The sequence below is a fragment of the Sinocyclocheilus grahami genome, unplaced genomic scaffold, assembly GCF_001515645.1.
Source record: "Sinocyclocheilus grahami isolate Dianchi unplaced genomic scaffold, SAMN03320097.WGS_v1.1 scaffold93.1, whole genome shotgun sequence".
In the NCBI taxonomy this organism is placed as follows: domain Eukaryota; kingdom Metazoa; phylum Chordata; class Actinopteri; order Cypriniformes; family Cyprinidae; genus Sinocyclocheilus; species Sinocyclocheilus grahami.
The window spans coordinates 1,471,217-1,488,037 of NW_015505272.1; the positions used below are offsets into that span (position 1 = coordinate 1,471,217).

The 16,821-nt window shown below is 35.5% G+C and overlaps 1 protein-coding gene across 1 annotated transcript in view; it reads left to right on the forward strand.

Moving 5' to 3' along the window:
- The window catches only part of LOC107587547 (multiple C2 and transmembrane domain-containing protein 1-like), a 202,866-nt gene that overhangs the window by 77,050 nt on the left and 108,995 nt on the right, over positions 1–16,821 (forward strand). Inside the window, exon 2 of the mRNA XM_016275362.1 lies at positions 11,157–11,274. Coding sequence (XP_016130848.1) covers positions 11,157–11,274 — 118 coding nt within the window. The remainder of the gene's footprint in view (positions 1–11,156; positions 11,275–16,821) is intronic.

A 16,821-nucleotide genomic window follows, 5' to 3' on the forward strand; every position in this document is an offset into this window, starting at 1 on the left:
TGTTGTTGTAGAAAAAATATTTCTGTCTTATTTAAAATAGAATTATATTATAATCCTGTTCTGAATTTATTCATTTTTTATATTATAATGATGATAAAAACAGGATTGATAAGTAGCCTATAAATCGGAGGATGAGAAAATCAGTATGAGCCTGTTTTATCAGGGTTGTGATAATTATTTTTAAGGTACTCTACTGTTTTTAAAATAAATACTGTAATAAAAAAAGTTCAAAGTAATAGTTTTTTAGTCAGATAACATAAAGACAAGACCCCTCGATGCCCTTTAAGCTTTTCCCAATCAAACAGCAAGAACGAATGAGAACAGGCACCTTTGTTTATATTGCTGTGTGTAGAACGTTAGCTGCATTTTTAATATTTAATTTTAAAGAAATGTAATTTCGTCCCCCGCACTTTATTCTGGCAGGTGTGTTCACGTAGAGGTTTCTAGATTTAAATTCAAAGAGACAGTATCGATAGTCTATGCATGACCTGACGTTTTATTCATATCCAAAATGAGGAGACGTGAATATCTGGAGCGCTCAACACTCTCATGCAGTGTATGTTTAATTCATACTCGAAGCCAGAGGACGCTCTCGCGCAGAAAGTCCAAAACAGACTCATAGAAGGAATGACTTATGACCGAGCGGCAACCTCCCGCTCTCTCTCGTGAAGCCAACAAGGAAGTGACTTAAACTGTAATTCATCAACTGGCCGCTAGAGGCTGGCTGCAAAAGGGAGTCAATCCCATAGACTCCCCATGTTAAAATGCCCAACTTTACCTGGGTGTAACTAAAAAGGTGCCATTGTCCGGTGAAGTCCGGTTGGGGAGTTACGGAACGATCTCATATCGCATAATTATTATGGATTATCTGGGAGTGACACGCGGTGACGCGCTGCCAAGATGGCGACGGCTGGCTCCGCCTACTTTAGTCTTCGAAATGCTCGTCGGAAGTCTACGGGTTACGTCACAGACACTATGTCCATGTTTTTATACACTCTATGCTTATGACGTGCAGGAAACCCTAATATGGACAAAAGCATCCGGCTATTGCTGTAGCTGAGCTGAATAAAAAGCAGAAAAAAATGTGAAGACAATAAACACACGATTGCAAAAATATACGGTTTATGTGTGTTTATCAAGTTATCTCCAGGTAATAAATAAACTTTATGAATAATGCAGTACTGATTGACATATAATTTAGTAGCCTATAAATTTCCTGCCTTATTCTGTGATAAAAATGGGGAAAAGGTGCTCATAGTAGCCTTTATAAACCGATCATAAAATTGTCATTAGAAAAATATTGAACAAAAATATTATAGCCCCTTGCTGCAGCTAACCTTACTTCCACAGGCTATTGCTTTTTTAGTTAACCTCTGTCTTCCTGCTGAAAATGGTTTCAATTATGGTTTCAGATAGGTATGGTTTCACATGTGCTTTAAAAAAAAACTGCTGAAAAAGCTCCTTGTTGGAAACGGATTGGTTTAAATCCTATTCATGGAGTTAATGTGACAACTCCACCTTGCAATTCCTTTGCTTTCTAGAACGTTTTTTTTCTGTTTTCCACATGAATACCAGTCTTTTGACAGGAGAACTGCATACATTATGTATACTAACGTTTTGTGATGTAAATCCTGCTGAGGGATTCCTCTACAGTGAAAGTAGGCCTACCAGTAAAACACTCGATTATGACTCGTGACTGAACACTGAACTCTGATTGTTCACCTACAGTACATTAACTGAAATTATACATATCCTCCTGACTACTAGCTATGGAGTTTTGTCCACTGTAGAGGACATTATGTTTTAGCGATTTCTCTGAGACGTTACATGTCACAGTTTTAAGTCTGGATGTCCTGTACAGAGCTCATTCAGGGCTTTTCAGAGATACCAAATGATTGGATGTTTCACCATGACCACGCCCTCTCTTTGTTCTTTAAAAATGGCGGACATTCATTTAGTGATCAAATGTAGCACCCTAATGGAAATAAGATAATATTTTGTAATTATCATTTAAATCTGACTAATTGACAAATTGTTTGTCATAAATCAACATCTCAGGAAAATGTTATGGGGTTTCAAATCAAAATATGACCTTCTGTTATGAAACAGGACATCAATTTCATACATATCCACTGTAGAGGACACCAGGACTTAAAGCATGTTTATTACACATTTTGGGAGACACAACAAATGAATAGAGAAAAAAATTATATATCAATATTCCTATTAAATATTAGATATTATTATGATTATCTTGCTAATTATTACTCCCATTATTGCACTTATTTGTTCATTCTATGTTGCCACAAAAATACATTAATATGCAAATTAGAAAATGGTTTTTAAAAATATCTTTCATAACATAGTTGAGAATCATCTTTATATAAAGTTTGGTATAAAAAAATGAAAAATGATTTCTGATTAAAACAAAAATCCCACTCTTTTTGCCTTTTCATGTTTATTCATGTCTTTTTATTAAAAAAACAGGACTTTTTAAAGTCCCTATGTCCTCTACAGAGGCATAACATATGAATAAAATATAATTTTTCAAACATTTTATTTTTCTTATGCTCAAAACAATGTAATGACATGACAAAATACTAAATTCACAAAACAGTTTTTTTCCTGGTAGTCAGGAGGACTCATTACATTTTAATGATAATGAAATGCCTACACAGAATGGTCTGAAAAAATTTAACTGGTTGCTGCTGGTCACGCACATTGAATATAATAGAAGAGGTGACAGATCGTGCCATTTTTAATGGTAGCCTTTAGTTTGTACTATTCATTTAATACTAATGGCCAGTAGGTGTAAACCTCAATTGATTTTAGGTCTTTGTAAAGATATAAAAAAGCCTGGGAAACTGTGCTCAGGCTAGGAAAGTGATGAATGGACTATTGATGGCCCTGTGACCTACACTGTTTGTATGGAAAATAGCTGCAGCTATAAAGGATAATGGGTCAGTTATACTAGGAATCCAGGCATTACTTGAAACCCATGCTTAATGGGGAAAGTTTCCTTTAAGTACAGTGTTTGGTGATTCCTGTTCTTCCATCAACCCAGCATGAAACAAATATGCAACACATTACGTTTTTTAGTTTATGTCAGGGGTGTCTGAACTAGTTCCTCGAGAGCCGCTGTCTTGCAGTGTTTAGCTCCAATCCTAATTAAACACACCTGACAGGGCTGTACGTTAACTTTTTTTCACATAGCACTGGTGCTACAGAGGTTGAAAGTTTTGTAGCACAGGCCAAAAAGTTGTAGCACAAGTATAAAACGTCTGTTATCATGTCTGAAAACAAACACAAGTAAGGGGGTTCATCACTTAAACAGGCACTGATGTTTCATACAGAGCACAAAAAATACAAACCATCACAAAAATGGTTTTTAGACAAAGTTTTCTTAATTTGCTAAAAATGGAAGAGTGCAGAAACATAACACCTCTTACACCTTAACCAAATATATAATAAAAAAGAATGGCAGACATTTAGGCCAAAGTGAGCAAAGATGAAAATATTTGTCATTATTTTATCTTTGTTATTAGAAAATAAGAACAAAGATATACATCACAAATACACATAATATACAAATAAAATAAACAGCGCTTTAATTGAATGAATTGAATTGAATGAACACATATTAAAATAAAACACTATATACACTAGCCTATATATCATCAATTATACTGACTGATGATAAGTTCGTCAGTCAAGAGCAGTGAGTGATTTTTTTTCTGTGTTTTGTTGTTTTATTAACATTAAAAGAATAGTTCACCAAAAATGAAAATTCTGTCATCTGTCTTTCAATTCTGTCATAGTGTTTCATTTTTATACCATCATTTACTCAAGTTGTTTTAAACCTGAATTAGTTTATTTCGTTCTGTTGGACATAAATGTGGGTAACCAAGTAGTTGCTGGTATTTTTTTCCTACTGTAAAAGTCAGTGTGGACCAGCTACTGTTTGGTTACTCACATTCTTCAAAATATATTCTTTTGTGTTCAGCACAAGAAAGAAATTAATACAGGTTTGGGACAAAATGTGAGTGAGTAAATAATGACAGAAATAAAAATTTTTGGGTGAACCATCCCTTTAATGACAGTCAGCAGCATGTTTAGTATCTTTCAATTCTGTCATAGTGTTTCATTTTTATACCATCATTTACTCAAGTTGTTTTAAACCTGAATTAGTTTATTTCGTTCTGTTGGACATAAATGTGGGTAACCAAGTAGTTGCTGGTATTTTTTTCCTACTGTAAAAGTCAGTGTGGACCAGCTACTGTTTGGTTACTCACATTCTTCAAAATATATTCTTTTGTGTTCAGCACAAGAAAGAAATTAATACAGGTTTGGGACAAAATGTGAGTGAGTAAATAATGACAGAAATTTAATTTTTTGTCTGAACTATCCCTTTAATGACAGTCGGCAGCATGTTTAGTAGCTACTGTCCCTTTAAGAGCTTCACGAGTTTCTCTCTTAACTGTTTACTTTCCTTTTAGACATAACCAACTGTGTTTATATGTAAACCTTGTGTGTTTTTGACAGTATCAGACGTGAAATCAATCAGACGCAAAAGACAACTTAGTCCAATAATCAGGCGCTTTTTGACAGGCTCTCAGTGGTGCTTCATGAGTACGCGCATGCAGAACAACACGTGAATTAAATGTTTAACCGGTATTGCTTTAACGCAGATGGAAATAATGTAGTTTTGTGATTGCGCATAAGTGCAGTGTCCCGTGAGAGTAACTCTACCGCTGAGCTAACACTGATGTGAATGCATGTGGCTTTGTAAATTATATTGAGACAGAGGGAGGCGCCAGAACTGCAGCTGATAGAATGTACGCTGTAGCACGAAACAACGATATTTCTTCAAAAGCAGATCGTGGAGACATTTTAATCGTACATGATCAAAAATCGTCATATCGCACAATCCTAACTACCAAGTATAATCAATCTCACACACACAAACAAGCACAACGAACTCACTTCATACTATTAAGCGGCTGTGTTATGAACATGCAAAACTGTATCGCACGCGTGCTACAGTGGTAAATGTATTCATCGCACAGACCAGTTTTTTCGTAGCACGTGCATCATATATGTTGCACTGTACAGCCCTGCCTGAACAAACTAATCAAAGTCTTAAAACACACTAGAAACGTTCAGGCAAGTGTGTTGAAACGTTGGCCGTCCAGGAGCTTGACTGGACACCCCTGGTTTATGTTGAAATGAATATGGTAATAATTAATTACTGTGGCATGCGCCGAAGTACCATAGTATTGGCATTTTAATTTCTTTATCTCTTAAAACATATCTATCAGTGTTTGCAACTTAAATTACTGTAGTGGCTCATGACACATTTGTTGTTATCCAAAGCCCTTAGCCTGATGGCAGACTGTCAACGTTGCAAATAGAGACGTTGATTATATTTCAGTCACATTTATCAATCATGGTAGTCAAACAGAATTATGGAGACAGTCCAATCATGTCCAGAGTTTGATATGTTGCGCTTTTATTTAATGTTTCCTACACAGTGGACTTGACTGGACACCCCTGGTTTATGTTGAAATGAATATGGTAATAATTCATTACTGTGGCATGCGTCGAAGTACCATAGTATTGGCATTTTAATTTCTTTATCTCTTAAAACATATCTATCAGTGTTTGCAACTTAAATTACTGTAGTGGCTCATGACACATTTGTTGTTATCCAAAGCCCTTAGCCTGATGGCAGACTGTCAACGTTGCAAATAGAGACGTTGATTATATTTCAGTCACATTTATCAATCATGGTAGTCAAACAGAATTATGGAGACAGTACAAACATGTCCAGAGTTTGATATGTTGCGCTTTTATTTAATGTTTCCTACACAGTGGAAAAGGAAAGTGTATATTGTTGTTTTATAACATGAACATTATATAAAGGCATTATTGTGAGTTTAATGTGTGAATAAGTCTCACAAAGTAAAGGAATAGTTAACACAAAAATTTAAAGGGGTCATATGATGCTTTTTAAAAGATCATTATTTTGTGTATTTGGTGTAACAGAATATGTTGACATGCTTTAATGTTCAAAAAACACATAAATTTTCAAATCCTGTACATTATTGTAGGTCCTCTATGCCCCGCCTCTCTCAAGCGCTTCGTTTTGTACAAAGTCCCTCCTTCCGACAAGCGCAGTCTGCTCTGATTGGCCAGCTGACCCAGTGCATTGTGATTGGCCGAACACCGCAAGCACGCGTCGGAAATGTAACTCCCCTTACCATAATCGCCAGCTTCATCTTTCAAAATAAATGTAAAGACAGTAAATAATGTCATTAGTTTTACCATCAGTTCAAGCCCGAAAGGGGAACAGACACAGTAATGATGCAGTACACAAGCTGCGGTTAAGACAGCTGACTCCACTGTGATGTGACGCTGTCTCTCTCTCTCTCTCACACACACACGCGTGTGCGCACACACACACACACACACACACATGAAAACTCCGCATTTGTCAATAGCAAATACTTAAACTAATAACAAAACAGTAGCTGATTCAGAAGCGCCAGATTGTCATAGCAAAGTCAGAATTACCTCCTCTCCTAGGTTCACGAAACGGTCGTCCATAAAATGCATTGCTGTTCTGTTGTAAGTAATCTTAAAGATTCCTAAATGCATCTACTTCCGGAAGGCCAAATAAAGTGCTTTGGCTTTCGTCTAGAAACACACAGCATCTCTCTGACATGCTGCTTCAACACTAACTGCGGTTACTGAAACCACGCCTTCTTTCTTTGCGTGAACATTTGGGCGCATTATGCAAATATTCCCACATCGTGACCTAGATATGTGGGGGCGTGTTAGAACTAGCCATTTTACGGGGGCGTGGCAGAGTCTTAACTTTGATAAAGAATATCTCTTTGGGTTTGTGACTTTAGTCTTTGCAACTTCAGGGATCTTAGCGATGCACAATCAGCTTGTAACACTCCAAAGAGAAAGGAAAACTTGAAATCGCATCATATGACCCCTTTAAATTCATTCAGCCACTTATTCAGTCACTTTTATGTGATATTAATTTTAACTGTAGAACATATAAAGAGATTATATTTAATAGGATGTTCATGCTGCTCTTTTCCATGCACGTGAATGAAAGTGAATGATGACCAGTGCCTGTTTAGTAAAATGTAAAAAAAAAAAAAAAAGCCCCACAAAGGTGCCATGAAAGTAGTCCATATGACAAACACTTTATTAAAAGTCCTGTGAAGTCATTGAATAGCTTTGTGTGTTTTGTATATAGTAACATTTGCAATGTCATGATCTGTTACAGGACACACAAGAATCAGTACTGCTTTACTGCTGTCTGACCTGACATGACAAATCTTGATGAGCCAAACAGTATTTGAATATGCAAATGTTAATAAGATTTGAGAGCTTTAGGGAATGAAGAGAAAATTGTTAGTGATTAACCGCTTATTTTAAAGTCTGTTCACACAAAGTTATCGTATGGCTTCAGAAAACTGTGGAATAGGCCTATAGCACATCTGTTTTGGAGCTTGACAGCTGTGGTCATCACTCATTTTCACTGAATCCATGCTTTTACTTTTGTGTTCTATAGAGAAAATAACATCATACAAGGTTTGGGACAAAATAACTGTGAGTAAAAGACAGACTTTTCATTTTGGGTGAATCCTCTTTACACCTCCACTAGCATGACCTACATCCGAGCCGCTCTCGGCTAACCTTTAAAAAAAAAACAAACAATGCAAATGCAATTTATCTCTTGCCACCTGCAGTGTGTGGAAATAAACAAATCTGTCCTCCGTAGCCAAATAAGAGCACATCTATTATTTCATGCTGCTCCACCTATACACAACTCACCGTATGTGTCCTGATAACACTGATGAACCGCCATGCAATGGAAAATACCTCTGTGAAGAAGCTCCTATGATTTCACATATTTCACATCAATCATCAGTGTTATTAAACTTTTACCAGTTAACCATTGAAACATGGTTGTGAGAGAACCATTACAATGACATTAAAACAATGCAAATGCAATTTATCTCTTGCCACCTGCAGTGCGTGGAAATAAACAAATCTGTCCTCCATAGCCAAATAAGAGCACATCTATTATTTCATGCTGCTCCACCTATACACAACTCACCGTATGTGTCCTGATAACACTGATGAACCGCCATGCAATGGAAAATACCTCTGTGAAGAAGCTCCTATGATTTCACATATTTCACATCAATCATCAGTGTTATTAAACTTTTACCAGTTAACCATTGAAACATGGTTGTGAGAGAACCATTACAATGACATTTTGTAAACTGAGCTGGCAGTCTCATATACACAGCAGAGATCGGGCATGCAGGGATGATGACTTAATCTCACTTTGGATGTGTTTGGTTGGCTGCTCCATTCTTATAGATGCAGTATGTCTAATAGGACTTGAAAATATCTAAGTGCTGTTTGTTTTATTGTTTTATTATTTCTAAGGATTTTGTAAAAAGAATTTTAACAGGAAAGTAAAGAAATGACAGTTACAAGCAAATTACATCAACAAAGGTTGTTCGTTTTGAGACAAAACAACCCCCACCCATAAATAAATAAATAGTTTGTCTGACCTACCAATAGTCGTTATTTTTGGTACATAATAATAATAAATTCCCTGAAATGCAGAATAAATGCTTTTCAGATTTCTTTAAATAAGTTAGGCCTGAGAAATAATGTTAAAATACCAGATCAGTTTATATTTTAATAATAATATTACAATATAACAACAACAACAACAACAACAACAATAAATGTTGTAAGCTGAAATGTATGCCAGTGCCTACATTCAACTGCTAAACACATCATCTACCAAAGGACTAAATAATCTAGGACTCAAAATTGCATTTAAACTAGGAAAAAACATCTTTATGCTTTTGTAAATGACTTAAAATGTGATCATGTGAAATTAATAATGCATATTTAAAATTCTGGACTATATGGAGACATAATAAATAGGGAATTCACATAATATTTCATATTTGTTTGTGATTAAAAAAAAAAAATACACAATCCTGAAACATGCAGATTTAATTCTCAGTTTTTAAATATTCATTATTATTATTTTTTTGCACTATTGTTGGTGTTTCTGAAAAATTCCCCAACCATAATGTAATTTAATGTTTCAGTGAAATAATACAATAAAATTATGTGACTGTGAATCATAAACCTACAAGTCCACATTTTCATGTACAAATTCAGTCATATCCGTGTATAATAAATGACTCATTTACTATATCACCCAGTTATGTTCTGCTTTATAACATTACATAAATAATTTTAAAAAGTGTTGGGCTCTGTCATTGTCTAATGCTTAATAATAGAGTGTGACTCAAAAACTTTGATTGAACCTTCCTTGCTTCAAACTTTTAATGATGCCCCCCTGTTTGTCTCATATCCCCAATGCTCCTGAAGCCAACTATGGCTAGATGCAAGAAATCTGTCATAATGAGCAAATTGAAACTGAAATGAAATTTTCAAACACAACAATAACAAGGACCTGAGGGCACAATTACTTTCCAAACTTCTTGTCATTCTTTAAGACTGAATAATAACCAGTGTTTGTTGAGTGACAGTAGTGTCAGGGTGCTGTTTTATTCAAGATGAACTCTTTCTTATGAAGCAAAAAGCAAAAAAACAAAATTAAAATAAATTCCTCTTGGCAGCGAGTAGATGAATGTTTTTGTTTCTGTACTGATTCGAGTGCAGTATGTAGTATACGATTGTGTCTCTCCCTTTCTATTTTGCTTTGTCTCCTCTTCCTCATTTGATTACCTTTGTGTTATGATACGTTTGTGGACAGTTTTTAGTAGTCAAACCTTTTGCTGCTTATTGGCTAATTAATTACTTTACCAGGATGGAAAATGGCCTGCATGACTTTGTCATAAGGGGGGATTTTTCACATATTCATTCATTTAATGAATTTAAATTTTCTTTGTGGTTTCAGATTTTGGACCCCACTGCATTTTTCAAAAGTAATATTCAAGATTTTATTTTATTTTATTTATTTTATGTTTAATTTAATTTAATTTAATTTAATAACAGCACATTATGTTACATCGGCAGCTAATCAGCAGTTTTATTTAGTGTTTCATATTGTGAATGCTTGTGTGTGTGTGTATTGGTGTTTAGATGCGCAAGTGTGTGTGGGTGTACATGCTTTAAGAATTACTGCCAAGTCACCACAAACTGTCCCCAAAGTCCTATGAGGGTATAAAGCAGTAAAGTAATTTACTACTGTGCACTAACATCTCCTTGAGTCACGTAAACATTATTAGCATACAGCCTGTAGTACACTGCATATTTCTTATTACAAGAAACTGGTGACAGCGCTTTAATGGAAATTTGCAGAGTTATTGTTGTTTTTATATAAATGTGCAGATTTCATATGCCTCTGATCGTGCAGGGTATGTATAGTGAAGACGGATAGAGGCAGACTGCCTAAGTGGTAAATACTGGAAACTGAGGAGCTTTGGATAATAATAAGTTCTTGTTGAGTAACAAACTAGCTCCCTGTTTAATAAGGAAAAAACAGTGTTAATCAAACAGCTGCTAATGGTTATCCCTACAGTCTTCAGGAAATCAGCATTCTATCTTCTGTTGCAGTTTAATCGGGATTTAATGTTTCTCTTTGATACTTTGTCAAGGTCTGATGACCTGCTCAGAGGCAGAGTAACTGTTAAATAGTCTCATTACAACAACATTAGCAGAGAATTTACATTTCCAGGCCTTCACAGAACTGTAGCCTGAAGTTTCTCAGAAGGCAAGGCAAGTGAGGATTGTGGCTCTTTTGAACATCTCAAGGTTGTAAGGTCTGCATTTGGGACGGTAGAGGCAGAATGTTTATGTAACTGTGAGGGCAGAGTGAAATGCAAACGTCCTTTCTTCTCTCTGCTGCTATATCTTACAGTCAAGAGAGGGAGCCTTGAAGAAGAGCTATTTCTATTATATTGAGCTGCACTGTATTGGTGGGAGAAGCTGATGTTCCAACACTTCATGTTCTAAGTCTTCATAACATTAAGCATTAAACTGGGTATAGATTTCCTGAAGTATGTGCATGAGATCTTGGTACAGTGTGTACATAGGCCTGTCTGACCACCTCACTGTTTCCTCTCCTCCTGTAGGGCATCAATATTGTGGAGCCAAGTAATGAAGAACTTCCTCCCCCGTCAAAGCCAGGAATGTATCAGCTGGACATTGTGTTGAAGAAGGGCAATAATCTGGCCATCAGGGACAGGGGAGGTATGTGCCCTTTTTACCACATTTATGTAACTTTTTTTTCCTGTGTGACCTGAATTTTCAACATTTCTGAGGTTCTGTTGAGCTCATTTTTTATTGTAGCATTTTGCCACCCAACATTAACTGTCAAAATTCTGCAGGTGACATTTAAATGAACTAGTTTCATTCAAAGAAGTTACTAATTAATTTGTAGGTTTAACAAAAGTCATTAAAAAAGGAAAGAAATATAGTTTGATGTTTACATTTTATATATATATATATAATTTTTTAAATAAGGCTTTGACTATTTATTTTGCTCTGGATTTTCCAGTGAAAGAAATCATTTTAACAAATTTTGAATAAACACTTAAATACATTTAATTCAATTAGCAAAAAAAAAAAAAGATAAAAATTGTAAGTATGTTTTCCACAGTGTCACTGTAAGCAAGAATAAATAATATTCCCATTTTAATTCATACCATACAGAAATTGTAAAATATTTTTACATAATGATGTAAATAAGTCTGACACATTCTTGAGTCTAAATTAGCCTAATGAATTTAGGAAAATGAATGGCTAATTAAAATGTATATTAAAATCAATGTGATATTCATAATGTTACTTAAAGGGATAATTCCCCAAAATGAAAATGGTGTCATTCAAAACCTGTATGAATTACTTTCTTATGTTGAACATCAAAGATGTTTTGAGGTCTGAATTTTGGGAGCCAATGTTGACAATGTTGATTTTGGATGAACTATCCCTTTAATTTTACACCTTAAGCAAAATCATAGTGAATGTTTGTAGCTTAAATCATAGTTTGAATCTCTAGCGCCCCCTTTTTGTTATGCTAGCATGAAACGTTTTCTAAATCTGAGAGAGACAATTTGCAGAGTGAACAAGCAAAAATAGTCAGGGCTAAATAGATCTTCTGCTCTGGCCAACTTGACTCATGTGCATCTCAGCAGACAACAGCAGAGCCTTGAGTTCACCAGAGGATGAGTCTACATTCCTGCTCGTTACTCCAGACCTGGAGAGTCATGTGAGAGGACGGGCATTCATGCTTTTGAATGGCAGAGGGACATGCTGGAGCAGTAATGGTCTCATTAGGGGCTGATGGATGGTGCAGCAGATCTGTTCATACGCCCTCTGTCTCTCTCTCTTTTTGGCTCTCCCAAATAGACACACACGCTAAAATAATGAGCGAAGACCTCGGCAGCTCACCTGCCCTCGAGACTCTGTGTGAGTCATACAGTCAGTCATACGCTCCGTTGAGAGAAATCCTGAGAAAGCCTTGAGAGGAGAAAACTCACGCTCTCCTCCACCTATAATAGAATCCTCAGTTGAGATTAAAATTATTCATCCATGTATTGTTTGAAATTTGAATAGCTAAAATTATACTTTGCATATATTTAGCAAGTTTTACTTTCAAACACAAACATTTCTCTGTTTTATCTTGCTTCTGCATTGACTTGCATAAATTAGCATTCCAATGTTTATCATCATTGAGCACCGAACCAGCACTCTCTACAAGTCGGTGACCACTGATGCTTTCCATTTGCACTGTGTGTATCTAGTCTAATTAAACAGGATGTGCTTTACTGGAGGATTTCCACATGCTCTGTGGTATTTGCAGCTCTTAGCTCAACCATGGGCCACAGAAATGCATGCTGGACTAGATTTAGGTCTTCCCTGTTTATAATAAATAATCACCATAATTAATTTTATTCTTTTCTTATACCTAATTTATAGCTAATGTAACACTGTGACCCTGAAAGGTCATAGTAATGCTAATGTTGCTAAAGTTTTTGTTGATTATATACAAACCACGGCCCAAAACACAGACCGGTTGTTCAGAACAGACACAGATACTTTCTATTCAGGAAATCTGACTGAATCCGAACAATTTAAGCAGGTTATATTCTGACATTTGAGATGTTGAATCTGTTCTTCGTACTGTAGATACATTTGCTTTTGAATGTGCCATACTGGAGTAAATGTGCTGCTTTTCCTCATGTAAATTAGATTTCATGTCAAAGGTTATACTAACTTTCAATGACCTAATCATAATCACATTTTGTAATTTTTGGAAGTTATCAAAAGAAAAAAATAACATATTTACAATTTTTTAAAAATGTACAATAAGTTTAATGGCAGTTAATGTACTGTAGCTAATATAATAAAGAAGGAAAAATGGTTAGCAGATGAATAAATGCTGTAAAAAATGCATTGATCTTTGTTAGTTCATGTTATCTAACAAACAAGATAACCAATGAGACCTTATTGTAAAGTGTTACTTAGCAAATATTTAGATATTAGTAAATATTTAAGCATTGGCAGTACTAACCTAATATTTTTCTGTATAGAAAATATGAAGGATTTACTACACTATAATGAAATATTAGAAGTTTGGGGTCAGTATGATTTGTTTTTTTAAAGCTGTGCTTTATGCTCATCAAGGCTGCATTTATTTGTAATATTACAAAATATTATTACAACTTAAAAGAACTCCTTTGGGTTTTTAATATATTTTAAAATGCAATTTTTCCCCCTGTGATAGCAAAGCTATCTATTAAAACAAAATATTACTGACCCCTAATTTTTGCACGGTAACGTATGTTGTTTTTAAAAACAAAACCAAAAAGTCGTTGAATAACTGTCAATGGAGAAATACACGCTTTATAGCCAGATAGCGTAGTTACACTGTCTGTTATTGCACTTATTCCTCTCATTTCACTGTCAGAAAGAAACAGACATGCTCTGAGAACAGCATGTGTGAAGAGAACACACAGTGGCAGCAGTGATGAATGACAGTGTTGAGTCTGTTCTTACTTTTAGGTTGCAGACTCTGTGTTCTGCTGGTTTTAACCTTGAGTCATGGAGGATTTTGTGTTTGTGTTTGTTAGGATGGTGTGGACAGCTTGGCAGAAACTGATCCAGGATTATAACATCAGGGATGTTGCGATGTTTCATTGTTTCCTGTTGTCTTTCTCTGGCATTGAAATCCATCCGTCAGCATCTGTTAATGATCTGATGTGTGTGTGTTTGTGTGGAGGAAGTGAAAAACATGCAAAGCATCTCTGGTGGACGTTTTTACTGTCCAGCAGCTCAGTTATTGCAAAATTATAAATGTAATGTGTGAAATTAATCAGAAAATGACCACTCCTGCTGAGTGATGGGTACTGGTATTGTAGAATGTTCCATGGACTCGAGACGATGTTGGAGTATTTGTTTGTTTTTGCAATATTACCCATACTGTGTTGAGCGACAGGGGTTGTTTTTATGAAACCACACATTCACACTCCTAGTATTATTGCTCATTATACTGCAGCGTTTCGTGACTTAACATTTGCATTTTCTGTCTTGCCAGTTTACCTCTCTCTAAAAACACGATCTTACTCACACATATTGAAATCGCTGCATTTATGGGCCATTTGGAAGCATATGGGTAGCAAAATTCATTTTGAAATATAATGAATTTATATTTCATAAGTTATAAGTTATATGTTATGTTATATATTTATAAGTTGAAAATGAAAGTGTATTTCCCAAATTGATTAGATATGTTTAACATTTCCAAGCCAAAACTGTAGCAAAATGATCATTTAAATGCTATTTTTCCTAAATACATTTAGACTTACGGGTAGGACACTTGAGATTGCATTTTCATTGTGATACTGCGTGATAATTGTAGCAAAATGCAGTGTGAATTTCAAAATGCATTCTGAGCCAAATGTGCAGCAAAATGGCTGCAAAAATGGTGATTTAAATGTCTTTTATTTTTCTTAAATGCATTGACACTTACACTTCAGACATTTCAATTGCATTTTCATTAAATACCACGCCATAATGTAGTTTGTCAATGTGGATTTGAAAATGCATTCCGAGCTGATCACGCCCCCAACCTGTCAATCATTTTATCAAGGCGGGGTTCGGCAACAAGACGCACAATAGGTCAGTATTCCCCATTAACCAAACGCTTTTCACCTGCCTCAACATCTCACTGTTTTACACTCCGATTGATGCACATAAACAGACAGTGCAATTCTAGACTTATTTACTTGCCACCTTACACCGTGGCTACCAGTGGTGTAATGTAATGAAGTAATAATACTTCGTTACAGTACTTAAGTATTTTTTAGGAGTATCTGTACTTAACTTGAGTTTTTTTATTTCTGTCAACTTTCACTTTTACTCCACTACATTTCCTAAATAAAATGTATACTTTCACTCTGATACATTTCCCCGAAGCATATTCGTTACTTACTACAAAATAAAGTCGGAATAACACAGACTGCAAGCAAGCAGGTTTGACGAATCAGTGGTCTGGCACTTGTAAGTTAGACTCCTAAAAACACCTTTGCTCATGTGCAAACAAGTGCGCGCAGTCGCGCACAACCGCGGATAATTTCATTTTCCACTCAAGTCGAGTCTGGGGTGTGTGATATACAGTATATCTATGATAATATGGTAAATGTTGTTGTAATGACGTGCGATCTGGCATTATCGAGTATATCACCTTCACCAAATCATTTATTTGTTGAGAATAAAGTTGCAAAATAAATTCATAATATTTTTTTACATTTTATTTGGAAAAATAAATCACATAAATTAAAAAAAGGAAGTGCTCTCCAATAGTAGAGCAGATGGTGGTTAAAAGATGTCTAGCTAACCCTAAGTCCATTTGGTATTTTATTCACAACCATATTTTTGATAAAATTGGTGGTCTTTCCTTCATATTGAAATGTAACTATCTACCCTCTCTAAGCCAGTGGTCACCAACCTTTTTAGGCCCAAGATCCCTGACCTCGGCCTTTATGAAAGACAAGATCTACCTATTGAAGAATTGATAGAAAAAGACATCCCAGATTGTACTTCAAATTTGAGGCCTTTTACTTAGTATTTTAATTAGTGATGCACAGATCATAGTTGATTCAGAATTCAGATTTTTTTAAATTTTTTATTTAACTAGCAAATTGGATTCTGATACTGATACTGATTTTTAAGCAAATTTATTTATTGGCTATTTGCTTTATAACAAACAAACTGGCTTTAAACTAAAATATCTAGCCATTTGAAATTGGAGGCAACCACTGCATTTTAATCATGATCTGCACGGGCAGTTGTTTTAGATTTTTTTAATTTCAGGATTTAAAACAAAAACAGAATGGTCTGAATTTAGGTGTTATTTATTTATTTGCTACATAAAACATCTGCACGAAACAAAAACAGCAGGTCTGAATGAGACGCACTCTCTGACAACAGGTGGCACCTATGAACAGGGTTGCCAGGTTTTTGCAATAAAACTAGTCCAATCGTGTTTCGAGGGGGGGGGGTTCCCTGTAAAAATCGCATTCCGGGGGTAAAATACATGTTTTTCGGTGGGGATCTTCCAGTAAAATTTACATTCCAGGGACTAAATATCACATTATTGGGGTCTCTTCAACCCGCGGACACGAACAACAACGCGGGAAAACCCAAGTGTTGACTTTGCAACACTGCTTATGAACCGACCACACTACATCGTTTCCTTGTTTACCGCTGTAAACAAAGCAGAGTTGCGCTTTATAC